Genomic DNA, 26448 nt, shown 5'->3' with positions numbered 1-26448 from the left:
GCACAGATGCTCTCTTCCAGAAGAAGATGAAATATAATATAGTTAGGAGGTACAGCACCGATACTCTATTTCAGAGGAGAATGAAACCGTACATGGTGAGGAGATATTCAGGTGACACAGAGTTCAGAGCACATCACATCCTGCGATGTACCCTGCGCAAGACCCAGAAATGTGCCAGAAATGTGCCAGAAATGTGCCAGTGATGTTACATATCACGTTCTTCATCGGTTGCAATGTGCACTCCGGATAAAAAATAAATATAAACCGTACATCCGTCCCAGCCAGGAAACACCCCAGCCTTGCGTTAAACCCCCTGGGGTCGGCGGTATCGCCGGCGATACCAGCTCGCTTTTTTTTTTATCAGTTCAAAAGAGATTAATTTTACTCTGTTGACTTTGATATTACAAACAAGTTTCATACATCAATCGATTCTGTTAAATGTGTATTATTTTTGTGTATACTCACAATAAAAACAAAGTGTTGTGCTTTTCGCCAAATAAAGAAAAATAAACATGATGCGAGTTCTGCCTCCTCTCTGTCAGTGAAGTCCATTCTGAAACGCATCCGAAAATGAACCATAACTCAGAGAATACTCAGTCAAGCAGGCATACAGACACACAGGCATGAAGCTTGAATTCTCTTCTTTTAAATGAAGTAATTTTTATAAAAAAAAATATATTCTCTGTTTATGTAATCTTTATGAAAAGAGAGAGATGTCAGTCGTTCTCATCTCAGCTCATTACGTTTTAATCTGCCCCGCCCACGGAGAGCGCGCGCTATTCAAACGCAAATGACTGAGACGATCCCATACAAACTGTGAACGCCCACATATCAGCTCGAGAAAACACATCAAGTTTATTCAGATCACTGTACTTGTTTACACTGTCTCGCAGCGCTGTGAGGAATAATAATAATGGAAAATGTACCTCAGAAGTGCTGGTATTTCGAGGAGCAACGGATGGAATACTGTAGTAAGTTTTTTTTCATTCTCAAGTAAATCGCGTTTCTGTGTGAATGAATGAACGGCAGTGTTACGTTCGCATAATTTGCTTGGCATCTAGAGGTTATGGAACGTAACATAGACAAAATAAAAATAGAAATAATTTAATAGAAAGTTGTTTAAAGTAATATACTTGCACTCTATTGAGGAGATGTAATGTGATAAATTAAGAAACAGGCAGAAACCGAACTGGATTTGTACTTGCTTTTAGTAAATAATATAATTTGATATAACAAAACACCCAATAACACAAATCGTGAATCAAATATACATCCAAACAATCTATTTACAAATTATATACAACATAAACAATAAACGATTACAAAGCATGGGACCAGAGTGGTGCTAAAGAAAATAAAGAAATAAAACAAACACGTTAACTAAACCCCAGTACAAACACTAAACTCAAGAAAAGAAACAAGAGAAAATAATCTTCAGCGTAGAATGCCACTAACTTCACTACCTAATAAACATAAATACATAAGTTGGCACCCGCTCATAAACTAGTGTGTTAAATAGTTTTTACTCTGCGTGTTGTGAAGTGTAAATCACGTGATGTACTAACCTGGTCCCATCGCTATGCATCGATGAAAGACTTAACAAGCTCAGAGAAAATCAAGAGTCGGATCACAGCATAAACGCAGTAAAACAGCGTTATGAAGAGCTCAACAGAGTAAACTTTAACACACTAAAACTAAACAATAACAAGCAAGAGCAAATAACCACAAGAGAGCAAAACAAAGGAGAAACGAAGCAGCCCTCTCGCACTGGCGTCATTTCCGGATCTTTATACGCGCCCACCAGTCTCTGATTGGTTCTCGAGCTGTCGGGTGAACTCGATGAGTGACAGGAACATCATCCAATCACTGGTCCTGTGAGAAAGAATAGCGGAAAGAGAGAGAGAAAACAAAACAACCCTCCCAAACCATACAGGACGTAACAGGCAGAGATGCGCTGTTTACCACAACTCACAAAAAGACGGTTTAAATTTGAATTGCGTTTCTGTGTGTGAATGAATGATCTGCTTTTAGCAAACTATTTTGCTATACTGAGTAAAAATCAACTGAAATATGTTGAAATAAAATGTATTTGTATAAGCAACGTATTAATCTGCAAATTAACATTTACATTCCTTATAATAAAAACGAAAGACCTATGTTACAGACATATGAAAGACAACATTTCGTTGATTAGTTTTGGATAGATTACACATTTTTACTGTGAAATATCTGCCACCTCAAATAAGCTTTTGTTTGCCAATTTTTGCTAATATGTTAAATATAGTATGTTTTGTCAATGTAGGCTATATTCGAAGTAATGAATCCTTAACTTTGAAATATGTACGATAAAATGTATACTTTAGTTTTTACAAAGAAAGATTACACTTCAATTGTTGTTGTAATTGTAACCTTTTTAATAAAAAATATATATTTACAAGGTAGATGTAAACAAATTTTAAAAGGTAAATATAAGCCTTTTCTTTAAATAATTTTATATTATTGATATTAATCAATATAAATAATTTTTTTTTTTATAAATAATATTTATAAAATATTAATAAATAATAAATAATATTATAAATAATTGTGTTTTATTATTGACAAATTTGGGGAGAGGATACATATTCCAAAACTGAAAATACAGTATGAGAATTAACTGCACAATTACTAGACATGTTTTCCTTGGATATTATACAATTTGCAAGCACAATTTGTAAAAACAACAACAACTAAAAAAAAAACAATATAAACATGCTTCCAACTGTGAACCAATTTGGTAGAATATATATATATATATATTGCTCTTGCATTCTTTCTTGTGGCTATAGGTGACACACCTGAATGAATGGCTCATTAAGTATGCGGGCCCCATTGTCTCCTCAGGTGTGAATCACTAAATATGCATGATGGTGTTGAATCGTTGACGCCCCTTGCGCATATGGCCTTTACAAACAAAAAGTGGTTTACAAGATTTAAATCAATGTATTGTGTTATGTGAATGATAAGGGCAGGATGATTTTCACATCATTTTGAAGAAAAAACTCTAGGCAATGACATCCATTAGTCAAAAGTCTTATTGACACATATTTAGTATGTGTTTTGTGGCCTTATTTCAGAAACTTTAATTTTTAGTTTTTTCAATAACCATGCATAAACATTATTCTCTCAAAAAATACATGTACATGCATGTTGCTCACATATTATGGTAGCCCTGTTTGTGCTAAATAGAGTGTAATTATACATTTGCCATTAATATGTTTATAAGCAACTGAAAAAAGCACAAATGTCAGGGCATGTCAGAACATCTCAAGGACCCCAAAAACCCCTCAGACCCCAGAGGGTTAAGAGAGGACAGATGTCTTCAATTGCAGCAGCTAACAAACTGGAGTTGCCACCAATCCCTGTGGAATTGGATGAATTAAATGTCCTTGAACGTCAACTCATTGCAAAAATTTTACCATTTGCAAAAATAGTTGCACTACCCAAAGGACAGCAGAGAGCAGTACATGGTGCTGTTTTGTGTGTGCCCTCCAAGATGGAGAAGACTGTCAACTCTCTGCCAAGACCAAGAAGTGAGGCCCAGCTGCTGCAGGTGAAGCTGAAGAGACACGTTAAGTTTAAAGGATACCAGCAGTTCCAGACTGTGAATATGCACAACGTGCTTGCAGCTTTATCGAATCTGAAAGCAATGCATTCGGAATACAGGGATATCTCCATAAGAGAAACTGCTGTATTTGAAAGTCCCCTAGATGAGGAAGCTGATGTCTCTGAAAGTCACCTAGACAAGGAAGCTGATGTCTCTGAAAGTCACCTAGACAAGGAAGCTGATGTCTCTGAGAAGCAACAAGAAGTTGATGTTGCTGAGCAGGATGAGCAACACGTCGAGGAAAAGGATGAGATTCGACCCGGCCTCACATTAGACACATGCATGCAGCCGCCCGACATCGGACAGGAGATCTTGTCGTACGGTGAGGGAATATTTAGTATCGCACCTGCACAAGGACATAAACCTGTTGGATTCTTCAAAATCCCAAAGCTGGAAGCCATGGTGTTCCCTGTTCAATTCCCCACTGGACAGAATTCCATTGACGAGGAAAGACAAATTTCAATATCTCCCAGTATGTATTTCAACGTGAGATTGTTCAGCGTGGACACGTGTTTTGCAAAAGATCAGAGTTGTCTTTTCTTTGCACAGTTTGTAACAGAAACGCAACTGGCTAGAAACAGCATGTCTATTCAGTTGCGGAAAGGCAAACCTGTCAAAAGAGACAGCCGAAGAATTTCTAACAGACTGCTTCAAGACAACCGGGAGATTGAAAGATTGGTACACAACAGAGACGCCATGCGGTTCATGCAACCACTGTAGTAGTAGTAGTAGCCTTTATTGTCACTTAGTCACAAGTACCAGTGAAATTAGCCATCAACCTGTCCATACAAACATACATACAATATGACAAGGGGGTAGACAGGACAGGAAGACAGAGCATTGAGGAAAAAAATACAACATTAGCACATAATCAGTACACTCTACAACATGAACACACAAGACTTGCAACAGAGGAGGGGAGTGGGGGGTGGAGGTAACCCAGCACACGCAAGCAGCCATCCGGTCCTGCAGCCATTCTCGGCGCTGGTCACAGACCCGCCTGTCAGACTGGTGGTACAAAACATCGAAGGCGAGGGATGGGGGGTGGGGGGGTGATTGCATATCTGTATATATGTAAGAGTTTGTGTATGTGTAGGCCTGGAGAGTCGCTACGCCTGGCATCATAATCTAGGTGCCTCAGTCCACAGGATTGTCATAGCGATACACAGCAATTGCCATGGAGACAACCTTGATCAGGTCCCAGACAGAGTCAACAATCAGCAGGTGTCAGTGGGGAATGGGGGAAGGAACGCAAGAGCGTCTCGCTGCAGTGCTCTTCCGGGGGAGTTGTTGTTCCAGCAGCAGCAGCAGCAGCCTCGGCCAAGGCCAGTGCTGGTGAGGGGGGCCGAAAGCAGGTAAGATTGGGAGAGCAGTTGATCAAATCCATAATTTCTTAGTTTGGAGAGCAGTGCGGAGAGAGTCTCTCAAAGTACAAGAAAGTAGGCACTTTTAAGTAGGCACTTTTAAGTTAATAATAAATAAATAAAAATACTTACCAAAATGTGTTTTAATCCATTAGTCTCGCTGTATACAGTCAGTTATTTTTTCGATTTTTTTTTTTTCAGTAAACTTCCGGGATGCTGTAGATAGTTCCATAGATATCATATAATATTGGATTATATATGGATATGGATATATATATGGATATCTATGGATAGTTCTACAAGACGGGCTTTTGTTCTACTAGCGATTTGATTGGAGACCAACAGCCAATCACAATTGACCTTTAATTTTCCGATTGGTTGATTTTGTGGCACACTTGTAACTTTGTTGCAAGTTGAGCGAGCGTGTGTGTCAAGAGTTGAGCGCGCACAGAATTAAGAGATTGAGAGAGAGAGAGAGGGACTTGACAGGAGCGCAGAGAATAAGTTTGTGAGAGAGCACCTGAGTAAACTGCGTGAGAGGGGTTATTATTGCACGTTAATATGGACAATAGCAAACAAGCAAATACATTTATTGAGCACGGAATCGTTTTTTCTTTGCTCAAACGAAATTATTTTTTTTTGCAATTGTTCATTTCTGTTCAAAATATAATGTAATGTGCTTGCAAAATATAGTTCTCTGTGCTCAAAACTTACAATTACTCGCTCAGGATTGAGGCACACATATAACGCCACACACACACACACACACACACACACACACACACACACACACACACACACACACACACACACACGCACGTGCATGCACACACAGACACAAAGGTGTGTTTACTCTTCACTCCTATTCCTATCCGCCTATAGCTGTTTTTTTTTGTTTTTTTTTCTTATTCTAAAGTTAATCATTTTATACATTTCGATTATTGAAATAATATGTTATGTTGATTATTTAAATAATAAGTATTTTCTTTTAGTGGCAACTTATGTGATATTATTGCTAATTTATATAGCATTATTGCAATAACAAAACACTTCAAAAGACCTCAAACAACAACAAAAAAATTCTAAACTTTGACAAAATACTGATTTAATGTATTTTAAAGTGTTTAAATATATAATTCATTAAAAAAAAGCTGTTATAAGAGCAATAAGTCACATCCAGAAAAATGAATGGATCTCTATGGGGCCTCTGCTGGAAGTATATGGTAATTACACTTTGTGGCTAAAACTATATTATCTACAAAAAAAAACATTTAACCACCAGATGGCAGAATTATGCATCTAACACCTAGATCAATATCCAGAAACAACTCATATTTAAATTTGATCATCATTAATGTGTTTTTTTCATAAAATTTTTATATTTCGTATGTATGCTAATGGTGTAGTTGAGGAATTTTGCAGTAAATTGGTTAAGAAAAGTACTTAATATCCCCCAAAACACAGCATAAAAATATAGATGAGAATTAAACGAAAAAAAAATAATATATAATTTGTCATTTTAAAATTTATATTTTTTGTACAATAGCTTATGCATTTTTGGGGTCATATAGACCCCAATTTGCACTGAGTGTAAACAGGAAACTAAGGGCATATGAGGGTTAAATGACATCATTGGGGCTTGACAGCCTTATTCAAACGGTTAGGCGCGTATGGTTGTGTTGTTTAGGTAGTATGCCATTCGAAACCATTTGCCACTAACCTTCTTTAACGACGACAGTGGGGCTTCAACAAGCCTTTGTCAAACGGGCAGGCGCGTATGTTTCTGATGCGTTGAGATTGTGCGGTTAGAGATTGTGGTTAGCTGATGTCAGGGGATTTATGCCACTGAGCTACGAGGAAGGAGCAACCTCAGCAGCAGGAAGGACGGAGGAGTAGTGTGACAAGCTCCAGGGAGGACACAGACAGTCAGAGCAATAGTGGCAGTAAGATATCAAAGACACAGCAAGGTAAAGAGAGAAGTAGCAAGGCACCATTGTAATGTATTTATTATTTTGACCGTATAACATTTTACCTTGAATTTATGTTCAATCTATACAATTTGTGAAAATCTGTACTGGATATGCAGTCCCCTGCTATTCTATGATTGATATGTGCCCCTCTGTAAAGTTGCAGGAAGAATTGGGAGACCATAGCAGTCCCGTCTGGATATGAGTGTGCAATATATCTTCTAAAGCTAAGTGTTAAAAGATTTTTCTTCAGTCGGTGTACTGCTGCTTTTCATAACTGCATTTGAATGGAAATGTTATATTTTAATCAAATTTTGATTTTGATGTTTTTCAGAAACCAGCCAAATGAAGTCAGATTGTCTGAGAAGATCACGTGTGCTACAACAATGATGATGACAAGCTGGATACCAGCTTATGTGCTCATTTCTTTCCGTAAGTTTTATTTCTGAGTTTACTTTCTTGCTTTTTTTTAGTTTATTAGTACTGGTGTATGTAGTGATCCCATTATTCATTTATTAGTCTCATGCCCAGAGGACGTGACATTGAGGACAATGCTAAAGAATAAAGGAGAGGAAGAAGCACACTAAAGCACACTGAGGTAAAGTTTTTCAATACTTCTGGTAAGGTCTAATGTTTCAGTGCATTTATTTATACAATGGTTTAAGGGGTTTTCCTGGGTCAAAAAGGCAGCAGTCATCTACATCACTCATAATAAATCTCAATAACTGATTAAATAAGGCTTTTTTTTTTTTTTTATTAGATGCAGGAAAAACCATGGGGTTTGTTCAGAGACATGTGATTTGATGTGAAAGCTTAGATTTTAAAGTGTATGATGGTTCTCAGAAGTGAGAGAGGAAAAATTGTGAAATCAGTGTAAATCATGACTTCACAGGGGTTATGGGCTTATTCCTTTTATAAATGCATACGCAACGCAGCAATACAGCAAATCATGGATATTAAAACAGAGTATTTTAAAATGTACTTTTGTGAGTAAAAACTTTTACCAGTATTCTGCCAGAGGGTTAGAAATTAAAAAAAATTTGAAGAATTTAAAACAAGAAATTTGAAAGTGAAGAATTTACAACATAAATGATAGTATTATGTAAAATAAGTTAGCAAATAAGCTATGTCATAAATTATAAATTTTTATAATCTTAGAGGTAATGCTCTAAATAAAATTGTAATATGAAGTATATCTAATAACTAGTACAACACTATAGGATCTAATCCATTTGCAGGGTGGGATTTGCCACAACAGGCGTTCTTCTAAATCTTTCAAATAAACATTTTATGTGAATTGGCACATCCAGCATTTATACAGGAATATTGATACATTTAGACAGAATCATTATTTATATTCGTATTCCAATAAATTATGCGACCTGATGAGCATTAGTGGCTTCCAGCGATCGCTGTTACGACCAGGTGGTGTGGCATGTATTATCATATAATTTTCTCATTTCTTAATTCTAAACTTTAAAATACTAAATTTTTATTTTAACTACAAATTTAAATGAAGTTGAAAAACAATGAAAATTTAATATAATTTAACACATTATTATTCCAACCAAAAAAATAATGTGCAGAGCGATCAATGGGGTGTCAGAGTTAAGTGCCTGTGTGTAAAGTAGCTTTGCATGCGTCCTCTACTGGGTCCTTCACAGAAATGAGTGCCATTTAAAACAATAAAAAATTATGTAATAATTATGTTGCTCAGTATTAAAATATAGCTTGAGATGCACAATATTTTAATTTGCTTCCAGCCGGATACACAAGAAGCACCTGCAGGGACGCACAGACGGTAGTCGTGGTAACGAACACCACATCAACCTCTTGTGCGTCTGTGCTGAGTTTCCGGTGGAATAACAACAAAATGCACACTAAAGTGTCTCTGCTTGATATGCAACCACTAATGAGCATATTCTGTTAGGTTAGTAAAAAAAAAAAAAAAAACGATTATGATTGCGGATTAGAACCCAGAACCTCTGACACGCGTGGCAAAAATTCAACCACTGGCCCAGTAATGTAGACAGACAAATGATGCAGATCTTCATTTATTCACGTGAAAATTCTCGGCATTAACAATATATACTAGTAGATCTCATTAAACGATAAATTCAACCCAATGTACTGTTTCTAGATTTCTGGACATCGTAAAGTTATTTATTTTTAAAATTTGTTATTGTACATATATTCACAGATAGTAAAGATGGTGGCGCAATGGATAAGACACATGCCTTTGGTGTGAGAGACCCGGGTTCAAATCCACTGTGAGACACCAATGTGTCCCTGAGCAAGACACTTAACCCCTAGTTGCTCCAGAGGCGTGCGACCTCTGACATATATAGCAGTTGTAAGTCGCTTTGGATAAAAGCGTCAGCTAAATGAATAAATGTAAATGTAAATTTAAACGCTTAAAATCAGTCTAAACCATATTACCATATAAACACTGCAACGTAAACATTAACTGTCACAAATCATAAGCATTGGTTCATAAGCAATCAGGTGGCATAAATATGCAATTATAATTAATTGATTGCTCTGAAGTGCTGTTGGGTGGAGCCTGTAGAATACGCAACAACAGCCAATCAAACGTGCCACACTCATCATAAATACTGGCGGTAAATCGCAGTTCCCGCACTCTTCTTTGAGATGGCACCACCACGAGTTTGGATCGTCGGTAGCTCTATCATTCGCAGGCTGCATTCTTACATCTGTGAGCAGTGCCTCGATGAGAACCTTGATCTGCGCTGTGAGATCACCTGGGATGGAAGAGGAGGTAGACTCTGGGAGCAGCTGCTTCCAGCTCTGCGTTCTCTTCGGGCCAGAGCTCCAGCTCCGGACATCCTGATCATCCACCTGGGTGGGAACAGTTTGTGTCAGGAGGGCCGCGATCGCCTGGGTTTCCTTCGGGAAATAACGCGTGACCTGGGCACATGCTTCGAGATGTTTCCCAGTACCAGGTTTGTGTTTTCGCACATTCTGCCCCGTCTGAATTGGAGAGGTCAGACTGGCAGGTCTGGCTACGGCGTGGAAAGGGGCCGGCGGTGGAAGGTGGCTGGCTTTTTGGCAGAGAGACAGATGCGCTGCATTCGGCAAAGAAACATCTGCCTCTCCCATCTGTGCAGAGACGGAGTCCACCTGAGCACAGAGGGAAACCAGCTTCTACTGAGCAACCTCAGAGAAGCTCTGCGGGTGGAACTCCAAAGCTGAAGCCACCAAATGTCCTTTTAAAGGCACCAACGGCTCTTTTAAGAGCCACCCACTCATTCAAATAAAGAGCATTTTTACAAATGTGTGAAATTCTTTGTTCTTCACATTACTTGAGGTCAGGTGGCGGATACTTGTTATAAAATAAAAATTTCGATGACGCACAAATCTAAAAAGCGCGGTCACAGAATTTTTTATTTTAAATCATTTCAAGCGCGAAACGACTCGCGCACTGTTTATGTGCTGCACACAACCAAAACGTGCTAACAGAAAAGTGCTTATAATGGGACTTTAAGCCATTCAAGACTTGTGCGCTGTTTTCTGTTCTACACGCAGAAATGTACTTTTAATGATTTTTTTAAACCATTCAAACGCATTTTGGATCCGTTCAACTCTTAAAGTGACAGACACGTTGTTGCTTACAAATAAGTTTCTTTGCAAAAATATCACAGACAATTATAGGAAATGTTGTTATGCTTGATATACAACCACTGGTAAACATATTCGGTTTTGATGTAAAAAAAAAAAAAACCTATACGAGTGCGGATTAGAACCCAGAACCTCTGACATGCTTTGCAAAAATGTTACCACGGGACCATTAACGAACACGAGATTATTTTGCGGATCTATGCATTTATTCACGTCAAAATTCTATGCACTAATAAAACAGGCAAAACTAGTACATCTCATTAAAACAAATGAGAGGAAATATTATGACTTTATAATAAATAAAAAAAGAACTTAGTTTAAATCTATCAATATATATATATTGTTCACTCAGAACAACATAACCGTTTAGAGCCACCTAGAAACCATATTGCAACATATAGAAGCCATACGCTCCACAATATTGTACAGACATGGTTGTTGGCTTCACGGATGGTAAGATGGTAGAGTTGTGTTTCTGAAAACCATGTTTCTGAGTCACAGATCGTAGTGATGACATGTAGATAGAGAAGAGAAGTGGTCCAAGCACTTAGCCCTGAGGCACCCCAGTAGCTTGATGTTGGGTCTTAGACACCTCACCATTTTTTTTGGTGATGTCAAACATATTTGACATCTGTTTACTGTTAATATCGTTAAAACCATTCATTGGTTAGGTTAATAGGTTGGTGTTTTCTTGGGCTCCAAATTCTTTGACGAGAGCTTCTTTATTATATAAAATGAAGTTGCTTTCTAATGGAAAGTGAAATGTTTAATATTGTAAAGCTACCTTCTTTAAAGAAATCAATTGTATAAATAAACAGAACATGATGACTATAGTGCTGAATTGTAGAGCTAATGCAAAAATCCACATTGCTATGATCAGATGCTTCCACAAATGCAGTTTTCTCATCGGTTTTATTTTGTTATTGAAAGGAAAATGTACAGCACATATTTGCATATTCATTTAAATGCCACTTGGGATGTTTGCTAAGTCCGCTGCTCAGGTATCTTGAACTTCTTTTAAGGTGCCCCTATTATGCTATTTTAAAGTTTCCTAATGTTGTTTTGGAGTTTCATACAACGGGTTTACATGCATCATAGGTCAAAAATTTTTATACATTTGCACATCACCATATTTTCAATGATTCTCAAACGACTCGTCAAATGAATCAATCTCTCTAAATCCCTCCTTTATGCGAGCTACTCTGCTCTGATTGGCCAGACAGCTCAGTCTGTTGTGATTGGTTTACCACGTACAACGCAGAGCGTGCGCATCGAAAACAAAAACGCCCATTGTCATAAAAACGTCAGCTGTCATGAGGCTTCCTACACCGTAAACTAAAGACGGTAACAAACAATGACTTAAATTTTTCCATATCAATGTAAGCACGAGTCAGATGATGAAACACTGGAAGAACTAATTATTAAACCCGAACCTTCATCGCAAGGACGACTCGAGCAGGACGTTTCTCAGTGATACACTACTCAGTTTGAGGTACATTATGAGATGTTGCAACTGTAATTCCTCACCATCAACATTAACTAGTGCATGTCCATCAACAAACCTATTATTTTACTTGTACTAATTTATTTACAGAGTATTTTTCTAATTTATTGTGGTGAACATATGGGAAGTGTATCAAAAACATGTCAAGTCATCTTATTTTTTATAGCGCTTTTAACAATGTAGATTGTTCCAAAGCAGCTTTACATTGATAATAGGAAATTAAAAAGAGCTGGAATGACATGTCCAGTCAGACACTGATTCACCAAGGACGGCCTCTCCGGTGTTAGATGCAAAATGTAAATTATTTGGTTTAATTTTATATATTAGTACCTTTTATGTAAACTAGTTAACCTGTATCTAATAAAAAATATATATAATTGAAATTAAGAAGCTCGCCTGCCATAAGTCTCAGTTTAACAAAAGATTGAGCTGAACTGACCACGCAGAAGTCTTCTGTGATCTAAATATTGTAAGTATGGAAATTCAAATGCTTATTATTTAGGACAGATTTGACTTACTTTACCTAACCTGAGAATAAATAAAATAAGGTAAAAGGTGTTTAAAATTACGCACCATAAAACAATAGAAATGAATGGTATTCATAATTTTCAATACTAGATACTGGGTTTAATATTCACACAAAATATCTTTTTGTTTAGGAATCATATTGTATTTTTCTTAATTTGATGCATGACATGTAGTAATGAATGTCCAGCGTGGATCTTCTCAGCGCTAGTATTTGTCTGATCATGTGATCTCAACATGTTTGTCCACAAGAGGTTAACTTGAGTCAGATGCATAGGGGAATTTCAACCATAACACTCATATGACATTCCTTTAAAAATATCATTCATTTCTGTAGAGCTGGGCATTTTATTAAGGATCAAATGACTGAGTTCAGCTTTGAGAATAAAACCTACCTGTTATCTTATAACATATTTTACCTGTCTTGTGTGTGGACTTTTAAGTTTCTGTCTCCGCCTCCATTTCATAGTCAGTTTGTGTTTTTTTTGGTCAAATAGTTCTGTGATTGTTCCCAGGTGTGTCTTGTTAGCTTGTTACCCTCTGTGTATATCTACAAAAATAAATCCAATCTATGGGTGCATCTCAACCCAGCCAACATTGATATGTGGGCCCCATGTGGGTTATATCCAGGCAGCATGGGTTCCTTGTGGGCATGGGCTGAACATGGGCAATTGATGTGGGGGCAATTGATGTGGGTCATGTTGGATGATAATATGGGACCTTTATAGGACCTATGTGGGCAAAATAATTTCATGCTTAAAATACATCATTTATATATTTATACATTTAAACTTTTGAAATGATAACATTTGGTTGATAGTCACTTTTATACAAATAACAAATAATATCATAGATAGGATCTGATCAGTATAACAGCTTTTTAAATAAAAATGCATTATTTTCTATTGTGACATTTCGTTTTGTTTGAATTATCATTATTACAACGTTCACCTGCCTATGAATTTATCAAACATGTATTTTATTTCCAATTTGCAAAGCTGGGAATGAGAGAAATGAAGAAATGTCAGAAATTAAGTGGGTCCCATATGGGACCTACGGGTTCAACATGACCTAGTCACTGACTGACGACACAGACGACACACGCTTGACAAAGTAGTCCTGCTTCGAATGTTTTTAATTCTTTCTTTAATACGAATTCTTTTCACTTAATATCATATCATTATATCATATGTCATATAATATTTGCTGAAAATAATCGGAAATTTAAAATACAACTATAAAGATTTTAAATATTCAAACTACAATAATTCCCGCCCAGGCGCAAGGATACAGTTTCTTTACAAGGATACAGCGAGTTACTCATAATCGTTTCTGGATATTTCGACGAGGTCGTGGATACAGAAATAAGCAGGTAAAATGAATATTTTCTAAACATGTCTGTATTATCTGTGTTTTTAACCATAGGGAACTTTGTTTTGGCAACTGAAATGACCTTTAAACAAATTTAGCCATTAAGTTGTCTTTTTTTTAGGCGCGTAACAGTAAATTAGGCCTATTATGTTCGTGGGGCTTAAAATTGAGGTCATTTCTGTTGACAGTAAGGTGTACTTTTGTTTTTGCATGTCATTAATCAAGTCACATTCCCATTTTTATAGATTTTATGCTTTAATTATGCTTTTTGTGGCTGTATAGCCGAATTTTTTCACCTGAGGTAACGTAACGTAAAACTTTCCACGAAGTTTCTTTTATACAGTAGCTTTAAGAAACCATGTATAATTAATACAGTGAAGTCTACATGGTGAATGCTACTGTTAAATATAATACTACGGTAGCTAAAAAAATAAAAGCACTATTTATTTACTTTGAACAAAGATAAAATAATTAAATTTATCTTTGTCCACTTTGGCCTAAATGTTTAATTGTTTTTTCTGTTATATTTTGTTACATTGTAAGGCTATGGTTTTAACATAGGGAAATTAGTTTGGCTGTGCTGCTCAGTCACTTGCAAAACAGTAAAACCAACATGAAAAAGAATTGATAAAATCGTGAATCATGATATTCCTGAACAAAATCGTGATATTATATTTTTGCCATATCGCCCACCCCTAGCTACAGGACCAGCCAACACCGGACCTGCCGCACAGGGATTCACTGCTGCTGGACCTGTCGGTCAGAGAAACGCCACCACCGATTATGCTATGTTCGTCAAGCTTTTAACCCTCCTGGAGGACGTGAAAGAGACTCAGCGAGTGCATAGCAACATGTTGAATGCTTTGCTTAAGCAGCACAACCATGAGTCATTGCCCAATGTTCCTGAAGAAGCGTTGTCGGGAAAATTCGGTTCGCGTATCTCCCCCGAAGTGATAAAATTCTGTATCAAAATGTTAAGGCCAGAGAAGTAGTTTCTTAAGGCTTGGTTTGTAGGGAATTACAAACCTGTGCACATATATTCAAACGCGCATACCAATAGACTGAATTCGTAATACGCATGTGCACGCCATCAGCGTTCTTACAGGTTTCGCATTTAAAGTCTGTGTAGAGTTTCCTGTTAAAACGGTGTCGTCTTGGCGGCCCCTAAGTTAATAACTAATGATCGTTGCGACGGAAGTGAATCAATCAAACTAACTTTAGCTGGAAAATAACTTTATTCAAAAACTGCTATAAAGCCAAAACAATCTCTGTTACTTTAAACTATCCTTGTATCTCTGTAAAGCCGCTTTGGAACAATCTACATTGTTAAAAGCGCTATATAAATGAAGATGACTTGACTTAATAATACAACAAAGAACAACAGATCAAAGACAGAAATTCAATTAAGTTTTTCAGAACAAGAATGACCTTTGGATGGCCTAGGACTGGAGAAGTAACAAAAGAGGACATTGAAGGCTGACTATCATCCTTTCTGTCATGGCATGCTTCATGTGTCTGTTCATCGTCGAAGTCCCGTTTTGTTGCTGTCGTAGGCGAGCACTTAATGCACTCGACAAAGCCAACACATATGTTGTCACTGCCCACGATTTGTTTAAAATGGTTCCATACCTCCGACTTTCCTCCAAACTCAAAGTTTGCTCAAAGTTAATTCTCCTGTTTTTCTTTTTTTTCTTTACATCTTCAAGCTCCATGTTGCACTTAAGCTACACAGTACAGCACAGCAGGCCCAGTGTGATGCGTGCGAGTGGAGGAGACGCTGCACATTACACGTGACGTGTTGCATTTTGTAACTTTGTAGCGGTAGCCTAACTTGTGCAACTTTGTACACATTTGTTTCTTAGGCCTACTTTGCTAAAAATATATATAAGTCAGCTGTGTTATTAATGTAATGAAGAGAAAATAAGAGACTCTAGAACATCTCACTGTCACTGATTTATCATGCAGCTCAAAGCATTATGGGTAGAATCTCTCATCAGTCTATTCTCATTCATCAACACAGTTTCACTGATGATCCAGAAAGGACCCTAAACCCAGGATAGAGCGGTTGAGTGAATGTGGTCTGGACTGTGTGTATGAGGCTCAGTGTGTCAGAGACGTTGTAGAAGGACAGAGTTCCTGCACTGTGATCCACACACACTCTTATTCTTCTGATGATGGACTTTACAGGGAGATCAGTCTTTATGTTATTGTGTGTGAATGAGTAACCGGAGTAAGCGCAGATCAAACACCAGGACTGATTATTAAGTCCAAACCGACACTCATTACTCCGTCCCTTCCTGCTGATGCTCTTATATGACACTGATATACACACACGTCTCCCACTCCACTCAATCTCCCAGTAACAGGGTTCACACAAACTCTCTCTACACAAAACCTGAGGAAACACATCAAATCTGTCTGGATGATCAGGATACGGCTGAATCTCTCTGTCAGTGTTAGTAACCACTCTGTTCTTCTCAGACAGACTGAGGGCTTTATTCACTGTGTTCAGATCCAGAGTGAACTGATGGGAATCTGATGGAGAGAAAACACATCAGAATCAGGAATTATGAATCTGTCAGATCTGTCTGATATCCTGTGCAAATCATCATTATCATTATCCATCATCCAGGTCCCTGACACCCCCCTCTTAATAAAATATTGTCTAATCGTCTTCCCTGAATATTAATGTTGGTTATTATTCTGTTTATTATAATTAGGTCTATTATTATATTTACACTATTAAAATGGTAGAATGAATTTACCTTTAATTTGATATTTTTTTAAAGAAACTGATACATTAATTTAGCAAGGATCCATTAAATTGATTCACCAATAAGTGTAATAATATGGTTTACAAAGTTTTGAAGCATTGTAGGCCTATTGTTGGGGATTTTCAGTGTTTTCAGCCTTTGGTGATCTTGAGCTTTTTAAATTTCCATCTGATGACTAAAAAATTTAAGAGAATTGATACAAAATCTTGTTGAGGATAAAAACATAGTGGAATAGTTTTTACAGAAGAGGTTTCGGTTTGTTCTTCCTTTCCTGAAACTCTTGAAAAGCAATTTTATTTACTACTCTGATGTTACCTCTAAAACGTGGATCAATGTTTTTAATTGGCTTACAGTGAAAAATAATCATATTTAGGTTACACTTTATTTTAAGGTGATGTAGTGACATTGTACTTACTCTAGTAAGTACTGAGTAATATCAATTAACTACATGTACTTCCTATAGAGTTACAGTTGGGGTTTGGTTTAGGGTTAGTTACTTGTAATTATGCGCAATTTGTTATTACTATAGTAAGTGCATGTAGTAACGTGTAACCACGTCACCTTAAAATAAAGTGTTACCCATATTTATCCCTTAGTTTTATCCTGTTTTTGAAGAATATGTTGAATCCCCAGTTTAGGCCTGTCCTGATTTACATCTTTGTTAAAGTCACGAGTTCATTTCAAATCTTGCTTTTTTGGATGTCAGTAAGTATGATATAGTTATGCTCTCTTTCCCACTTTGTAAATGTGCAGTACATTTTTTTAAATGACAGTAAAGACATTTAAAATGTTAATAAACATGTCTATTTTAAATCATTTAAAATAACTCACATTTCTATTTTTCATTTCATATTTCTATTTCAATCTTTCTGTTCATCAAAAAGTCCAGATAAAAACACCTCCATGCATTCTAGATTATTATTTTACATTTTAAAACATATTAAAATAGAAAACAGTTCTTTTAATTAGTAATAACATTCCACAATATTACTGTTTTTACTGTATTTTTGATCAAATAAATTAAGTCTTCTTTCAAAAACATTTTTAAAAAAACTTAACGATCCCAAACTTTTTATCAGGGGTGTATATTATAGATTTGTATTTATAATATATATTTTGTTGTATATTATTACTATTTTTAAGCATGTACTATTTAAGCATGTACTATTTAAGCATGTAAAGGGGAATTATTATGTCACAGTTCATGAATTCACTGTCTCTCTTTCTGCCTGTATGTCAGTGTGTGTGTGTGTGTGTGTGTGTCAGGGTGATTGCCAATCACCGTAATTATTAGCGCCAGCTGTTGCCTATCAGCCGCACTTATATGTGTTCATTGTTTGATGTCTTGTGTTGTCAGATCGTTGTGAGTATTCCCAGTGTCCTGTCCTGCTTCCAGTTCTCTTTGCTACCTTGCCTGTATTGATCTCTCGTTCTTGTTGTTTTACATTCTGCCCTGGGATTACTGTTCATCTGGAGTTTATTGCTGCATGCTGGATTCTCTGGGATTTTCTCTGCACTTCTGACATCACCGAGCGGGTTGCCTGTCGACGTCCCTGCGCCACTCAGAGCAGACATCCCTGCACCAGACTGCTTGGACTTTGCACTACACTTCATTTATAAATAAACTGTTGTTACTTGCATCTTGTATCCTCCATTTATAATCATGACAGAACGATCTGACCACAGTATGGATGCAGCGAGTTCAACAGGTCTGAGTGAATTAATTTCGCGCAGTATTGCACGTATGGATCAACAGGAAGAAAACATTTCGAACACGGATCATGCTGTGCAAGCTCTGGTGGCACAGGTGTCCGAGCTCACCCAACAGCTCCAACAACTGAAGAGTCCCGCTGCGCCGCCCACACTGCCCGTTCAGCCCACTTCCATGGATCCGAGTCGTCAGCCACGCTTGCCTGCCCCGGAAGGTTATTCAGGTGAACCCAATTGTTGCAGAGCATTCTTAACTAAGTGTTCTATGTATTTCTCTCTGCAACCGCTGACTTTTAACAGCGAGCGTTCTAAGGTGGCTTTCATGCTGACCCTGCTGACTGGACGAGCGGCTCTCTGGGGAACGGCGGTGTGGGAGAACCAAGATCTCTGCTGCGCCTCGTTCCAGGCACTCTCCGAAGAAATGAAGAGAGTCTTCGACCGTGCGGTGGCGGGTAGAGAGGCGGCCAGGCTACGCGCCAACTTCCAGCCAGGAGACCGATCCGTATCGGAGTACTCCATCGAGTTTCGCACGCTGGCCGCAGAGTGCCATTGGAACGAGGAGGCGCAGTGAGACATGTTCCTGCATGGGCTGGCTGACCGTGTTCAGAAAGAGATCTACACCCTGGACCTTCCACAGAGTCTGAACAGGCTGATTGAACTGGCACTGAGAGTGGATGCTCGTCTGAATCGGATGGAACGACTTACACGCCCAATCAGACTACCTGGAGTCCTCGAGGTCCCACAGGCCAGCGGCGGGGACACGGCCAGCCCCGTTTTCGATCATGAGCCCATGCAGGTGGGTAGAGCTCGGCTTTCCCGGGAGGAGGGAGAGGGGCGGAGGTCCAAGGGACTATGCCTCTATTGCGGAGGAGCGGGCCACTTCCTATACTCCTGCCCGGTAAAAGATCGAGCCCGGTAGTGAAGATGAGGCTACTATCGTGTGGGATCTCCGCTGAGAAGACCTCATCATCCACTCTCCTCCTGGTAAGACTGAGATGGGCAACCCAATCTCACCACTGTCAAGCCTTACTGGACTCAGGAGCAGAAGGCAACTTCATGGACCGGACTTTTGCTCACAAGTATCAGATTCCCATCACTCGCTCACAAGATTTCTGTCAACGCCCTCAATGGACAAGAACTCCCTAACATTTCTCTCACCACCGAACCTATCACCCTCATCACATCAGGCAATCACACAGAAACACTTTCATTTCTACTTTTGGACTCCCCGTTAGCACCCATAGTTCATGGCCACCCATAGCTGGTACAATACAACCCCAGGGTGTATTGGGGCCAAGATTCTATCTCGACCTGGAGTGATCAATGTTATGCGTCTTGTCTAGTGTCTGCTTGTTCATCTGTGTCTGGTTCTGTGTTTCAGGAGGCGGCAGTGAATTTGTCAAACGTGCCCGTTGAGCACCTCGACCTGAAGGAAGTGTTCAGTAAGTCCTGTGCTGCTTCTCTTCCTCCGCATCGTCCCTATGACTGTCCCATAGATTTACTGCCAGGTAAGTCTCCGCCTAAAGGCAAGTTATATTCGCTTTCTGCTCCAGAAAGGGAGGCCATGGAGAAATATATTTCTGATTCTTTAGCAACGGGGTTCATCCGTCCTTCCTCTTCTCCAGCGGGGGTGGGGCTCTTTTTTTTGTGGGGAAGAAGGATGGTTCTCTGCGACCGTGTATTGATTACCAGGGGCTGAACAACATCACAGTAAAGAATACTTATCCTTTGCCGTTGATGTCTTCAGCCTTCGAGCGGTTACAGGGAGCATCCGTCTTCACAAAATTGGATTGACGCAATGCTTATCATTTGGTCCGCATAAGGAAGGGAGCTAAATGGAAAACCGCGTTCAACACCCCCAGGGGGCACTTTGAATATTTGGTTATGCCTTTTGGCCTGTCCAACTCCCCAGCGGTTTTCCAGGCACTCGTCAATGACGTGCTGCGATATATGGTAGATCAGTTCATATATGTGTACCTGGATGACATTGATTTTTTCTTCTTCTCTCCAGGAACACGTTCAGCACGTCAGACGAGTGCTTCAGAGGTTGCTAGAGAATGGGCTTTTTGTCAAGGCGGATAAATTCGCTTTTCATGCAGTCTGTTCCTTTCCTAGGGTACATCATCTCGTCTGAGGGAGTGCGTATGGATCTTGACAAGGTTAAGGCTGTGGTAGAGTGGCCAAGTCCAGATTCCCGTAAGGCCCTACAGAGGTTTCTGGGGTTCGCCAATTTCTATCGGCGTTTCATTCGCAACTTCAGCCAACTAGCCGTGCCTCTGACTGCCTTGACCTCCCCCAGAACGATGTTCAGGTGGTCCGATACAGCTGAAGCTGTTTTCGCCAATCTGAAAAGTTGCTTTGTTTTGGCTCCCATCCTGATTTCCCCTGATCCTTCTTGTCAGTTCGTGGTGGAGGTCGACGCGTCAGAGGTGGGGGTAGGTGCGGTTCTTTCCCAACGCTCTCCCACAGATGACAAGATGCATCCTTGCGCGTTTTTGTCTCACCGGTTATCACCTGCCGAACTTAACTATGACATTGGTAATAGAGAGTTGTTAGCAGTCAAGTTAGCGTTGGAAGAATGGCGTCATTGGTTAGAAGGGTCGGGGGTACCTTTTATAGCTTGGACCGATCACAAGAACCTGGAATATATTAGATCTGCCAAAAGACTCAACTCCAGGCAGGCTCGGTGGGCACTTTTTTTTCGGTCGTTTTGATTTTTCTCTCTCGTGCCGACCAGGTTCCAAGAACATCAAACCCGACTATTTATCTCATATTTTTTATCCATCCGAACGCCCGTCCACTCCAGAGTGCATTTTACCTGAGACACTATTTATCTCCACACTCGCATGGGAGATCGAAGGTCAAGACGGCTTTAGAAGGGGTAACGCCTCCGCCCGGTTGCCCACCGAGTCGGTTGTTTGTGCCGGAGGGATTACGGTCCGACGTTATTCGATGGGGTCATTGTTCCAACGTGGCGTGTCATCCAGGGGTAAACCACACCAGTTTTTTGGTAAAGCAACGATTCTGGTGGCCATTAATGGCTCGTGACATTCGCAATTTTGTCTTGGCTTGCTCGGTTTGTGCCACTGGTAAGACTTCCAATCAACCCCAGATGGGTTACTCCAACCGCTTTCGGTCCCTTTGAGACCCTGGTCCCACATAGCATCATTGGTTAGAAGAGTCGGGGGTACCTTTTATCGTTTGGACTGATCACAAGAACCTGGAATATATTAGATCTGCTAAAAGACTCAACTCCAGGCAGGCTCGGTGGGCAATTTTTTTTTCGTCCGTTTTGATTTTTCTCTCTCGTACCGCCTGGGTTCCAAGAACATCAAACCCGACTCTTTATCTCGTATTTTTGATCCATCCGAACGCCCGTCCACACCCGAGTGCATTTGACCTGAGACACTATTTATCTCCACACTCACATGGGAGATCGAATGTCACGACGGCCTTAGAAGGGGTAAGAGCAGCCTTCCCTGCACCAGACTGCTTGGACTTTGCACTACACTTCATTTATAAATAAACTGTTGTTACTTGCATCTTGTATCCTCCATTTATTATCATGACATTATATTTCTGAGTGTTAAATAACCGCTTTAGAAATCTGGCACTGAAACCTTTAATTACGTAAATTAACTTGGACATTAAAATAGATCAGTGCTATTGTTTTGTCTCAAGATGCTCACCAGTAATGTTTTTTTTTCTAAGGTACCTTTTTAAAAGCTACTTAAATGCCCTAATTGAACTAAGGCTTAATCCTGGCTTAATCTAAACTCTGTCTGTGAAACCAGGTCTACAAGTTTCATCTCGTAAATCTTTGGCATTTGCGCGCCTTTAAAAAAGATATTGCTAAGTAATTGCTTATTACTAAGACATTTCTAATATGATCTTCTACATGATATGAGATGATGGAGGGTCATTTCTGAGAGCAGAATCTCCAGGACTTTACCTCTGTCAGAGAACAACTTCTCTTTGCAGAAATCCTCCAGTTTGTCCCTCAGCTGACGGACAGATTTTCTCACGCCATCAAAAGAGGAGAGAGAACTGAAGGGATTGTCATTTCCGTCTGTAGATTCAGGAGGAGCTGAGAGAGACTGGAAACTCTACAAAAAACAGAAATCAAAGCTCATCACCTCCACACTTCATCAATAACCTGCACTACTCTCAGATTTGTGCGGCTCTTGTTGATCTTTAGTAATTCTCCTCAATCCAGCACTTTCACAGCATCAGCTTCATTCTTCTCATATTCATTATATAATACTAGTGCTATAAGTTCTAGCGTTTGACACTTACACTATATGTGAACTTTCTAGGAAAACACTTGGATGATCAAACATCTGGCAATAACATTAATATAAGAGATCAAGTGCATCAATGGCGTCACATGGAAGGACTGAGTAGATTTGATTCATTCTGAATTCTTTGGAACACACCGAACATCACGAAGATCAACACTTCAGTCAACGTCTCATTCTGCTCTCATGAAATGTTGCTCTGTGAGTCTCGTGATCAAGTCCACTATGATCCTGTTCTTCTAGATCTCTGTTACCTGCAGGAAATGGATGTGATCCTGTGTGTGTGAAAGCTGCTCCAGCTCAGCATCTCTCCTCCTCAGATCATTGATCTCCTGCTCCAGTCGCTCCAGTCGTCCTTCAGCTCGACTCACTGCAGTCTTTTCCTGATCTCTGATCCACTGTGTCGCCTCAGAGCGCTTTCTCTTAATGGAGCGGATTAACTTATTGAAGATCCTCTTACTGTCCTCCACTGCTGTCTGTGCAGAGCGCTGTTAGGACACACATCACAATCACACATTGAGCTTCAGTGAGTCCTGACTGAGACTTCTCAAACTTCTCTTCTTCTCCACACTCACCTTATGAGACACCACAGCCTCTCTCAGCTGCTGACGATCTTTCTCTCTCTGCTGGATCCTCTGCTGGAACGACCTCTGCGTCTCCTTCAGCTGGTGCTAAAGGACAAACCAATGACAGGAGAAACATCACACAAATCATCAGGTAAACAGAAATTAATCCAATATCTGTGAAGTGGTGAGACTGAGGGGTTAAAGATCTTACATGGTAAAGTTATTTTCTTCAAATTATTTCATCAATTTTATAAGGATAGTTCACCCAGAAATGTAAATTCTTTCATTGTTTACTCATCCTCATGTCTTTCCAAACTTGTATGATTTTCTTTTGCATAACACAAAAGAATGTATTATGAATAATGTCTCTGTTTCTAGGGCTAAAACAGCGTTCAGACAGTGAGGGTGAAAACAGACATTAAATATGTAAATGTATTCTAGTAGACCCATAAACAAAATGATGTGCCTGTAAATGAGTATTATGAGACTCCTTTAATTTCATACCTGTTTCTCTGTCCTCTGAGCTGCAGCTGATCCAGTGTCGTGGTTTTTATGCTCATCAATCGTACATAGCAGACATATACACTTCTGATCAGTGCGGCAGAAAACCTCAAGGAGCTTGTCGTGTTTCTGGCAGATCATCTCCTGCAGTCGTCCAGTGGCATCAGTCAGATTGTGTCTCTTTCTTTTAAAGAAACTCTCGTGTTGTTCAAGGTGATTCAGACAGTAAGAGTTCAGACACCCCAGACAGGACTTGACGGCTTTGCGTTTTCTTCCATTACAGACGTCACACTGCACATCTCCAGCTCCAGCGTAACAGTCAGCAGGAAGGTTAGTCTTCAGTTTCTCCACCACTTCAGCCAGAATGGTGTTTTTAGCTAAAGCCGGTCTTGGACTGAAGATCTGTCTGCACTGGGGACAGCTGTAGACTCTCATCTGATCCTCCTGATCCCAGCGGCCTGTAATACAGATCTTACAGTAACTGTGTCCACAGGGAATGGTCACTGGATCTTTCAGGAGATCCAGACACACTGAACACAGGAACTCATCCTGAGTAATTCTGGCCTCTGCCATTTTACTGCAAAAATACAGAGATGCAAACACACAACAGCTCAACTACACTTCAGTTTCTCTTTCTCTTTCCCTGAACTGAAACTGTTTCTTGTTTCCTGGTTCTGTGTTAAAGTGCCGTGTGCAAAACAGGCGTGTCTGTAAAGCAGCTTCCTCACTCCTGGTCCCACACACATTGTGTTTAATCAGTCTCAGACACACACTAGAAGTTATAGAAGTTAAGAATAGAAGTTACTGAGAAGCAAGACAACACCCTTAATAGTTCAGTAATTCTGTTTCATAAATACTTCATTGGTACTGCAGGACTGAAAACTGTGTCCAGTTCGTCATAGGGCTGGGACGATACACCTCCCAATTCGATACTATCACGATACTTGGGTGCCGATACGATATGTATTGCGATTTTTAAGAATTGCGATTCTACAAGTACTGCGATTCGATTTTGTAATGTATTGCGATTGTTCTATTTTTTTTTTTTTTAATACTAGACCCTGGGGAACAGTTGGATCATACACTAATACAGACTGTACGTGATGTATAAGATGAGTCATATTTACAAAAACAATTCATCACATGGCAGCAAGTCTGTTGTCAATGGTAATTATTTTGCTAAGTTATTTTAATCTTTCTTACTGTTTTTCAGTAATATTAGGAGGACGTTTACACGTATAGAGCTCATAGACCACAAATGTAAAGTGAATCACTCACATTTAATGTTTGCTTTATGCAAAGTAAGTGTTTTTTTTTTAATTGCTGTTTCATAATTAATTGACAGTATTATGGAATATGCAAATTTTTATATTATAAATATGCCTTTTTGTGTATGAAGCGATTATGTATTGGAGTCAACCATAATGGTGACCTTATATAATGGAAGTGTTTGTGTAAAACAAAACACCAGAAGTTGTTGTTGTAAAATCATTTATTGAGAAAATGGTTTATAAAGAAAAACACTGCAATTGTTTTTGTAAAATCATTTATTGAGGAAATGGTTTATAAAGAAAAACATACCACACTGAATGTTGTAAGCATGTATTAAGCATATGGCAGAGTAGAGAGAAATTGAAAATGTATTAGAAAGAGCTTTGCCAAAGAAAGAAGAAAAATGCAAGCAATACCATCTATGTGTTGCGGACGAGACACAGAATGTGTCGAAGAAAAGGTCCAGAAGAAGAAGGACGAAGAGGCAAAGGTTTTAATGAACAAGTCCAACCCTCAACATACTACTTGTCTGGCCTTAATTTATAATACAGAATTTTTAATCGCTTCCACGCGAACCGGAATTATCCCGACAACACTTTATCTGTAGATAGGTAAAGGGAGGGAAGAGCCCAGTTAGCAGGAGACCTACACAATATAAAACTCAAAACTAAGTATTTTGAACATCATCTTTCAAGAGCAAGTGGTTTGTGAATCCTGCATTGATGCTGTCCAGCCTCCACAGGAATCAGCTGTTGGTTTGACATTAAAGTTTTCCCTGGTGTCTGCGTGCAATAAGTGGGCGGCCAATATTCTAATGTTTCGTCTTGACGTCACAACAAAACGGCTTATGACTCATTTGAAAAACAATGAATTTCATTGACTCAGTCGACTCTTACTTTTGAAAGACAATAACTTTATATACGGTGCACTTTCCGATTTAAAACTTTGCAGGATGTTTTCATACACTTAGATGTTACACACTACATGAAAGGTCATTTTCAAAAATACATAATAGGGGCCCTTTAACCCCTAAGCTAAGAACCAAAAAATAATTAACATGTATTATATCGTATTATGTTTTCGAGTATGCCGGGGATGCTTATGTAAACCTCAGGGTTTGCGTTATTTCTGCAAGTCTTTCTACAGTGATGAGACATTTGGCTTCTCTCTGGTGTGAGTTATTACATGATTCCTAAGGTGATTCTTGTCAGTAAAACTGTAAAAATGTTTTGAACATACATGAATCCTCATGTGGTACAAGAGTTTAAGATATAAAGAAACACTTTTCACCTTGACCACATATAACCGACT

The 26448-nt window shown here is 39.1% G+C and overlaps 2 protein-coding genes across 2 annotated transcripts in view; one reads left to right on the top strand and one right to left on the bottom strand.

Annotated features, from left to right (window-relative positions):
* Positions 1-16056, top strand: part of LOC309496068 (E3 ubiquitin/ISG15 ligase TRIM25-like) — a 136583-nt gene extending 120527 nt beyond the window's left edge. The window contains exons 6-8 of the transcript XR_014204951.1: positions 7138-7409; positions 7497-9180; positions 9352-16056. The gene's annotated coding sequence lies outside the window, so the exon portion shown is untranslated. The remainder of the gene's footprint in view (positions 1-7137; positions 7410-7496; positions 9181-9351) is intronic.
* Positions 13763-24541, bottom strand: LOC309496059 (E3 ubiquitin/ISG15 ligase TRIM25-like). The gene is made up of 5 exons (XM_082165998.1): positions 23869-24541; positions 23374-23469; positions 23053-23286; positions 22453-22606; positions 13763-16551 (listed from the first exon to the last, which is right to left on the bottom strand). Exons 1-5 carry the CDS (start codon positions 24436-24438, stop codon positions 16028-16030), a joined length of 1578 nt encoding a protein of 525 aa, XP_082022124.1. The 5' UTR covers positions 24439-24541; the 3' UTR covers positions 13763-16027.
* Positions 24542-26448: the final 1907 nt, after the last annotated feature.

Source organism: Leuciscus leuciscus (assembly GCF_965113295.1).
Source record: "Leuciscus leuciscus genome assembly, chromosome: 4".
Lineage (NCBI taxonomy): Eukaryota > Metazoa > Chordata > Actinopteri > Cypriniformes > Leuciscidae > Leuciscus > Leuciscus leuciscus.
Note: the sequence above shows the minus strand (reverse complement) of the source record. Positions and strands in the feature narration are given on the sequence as shown.

Bases quoted from the DNA above. Each gene is read 5' to 3' on its own strand.
- LOC309496059 (XM_082165998.1), bottom strand. From the start codon at position 24,438: ATGGCAGAGGCCAGAATTACTCAGGATGAGTTCCTGTGTTCAGTGTGT. The intron at 23,470-23,868 runs GTATGAAATTAA...TTTGTCCTTTAG, and splicing joins CTCAGAGGACAGAGAAACAG to CACCAGCTGAAGGAGACGCA. The intron at 16,552-22,452 runs GTAAAGTCCTGG...TCTCTCCATCAG, and splicing joins GAAGTTGTTCTCTGACAGAG to ATTCCCATCAGTTCACTCTG.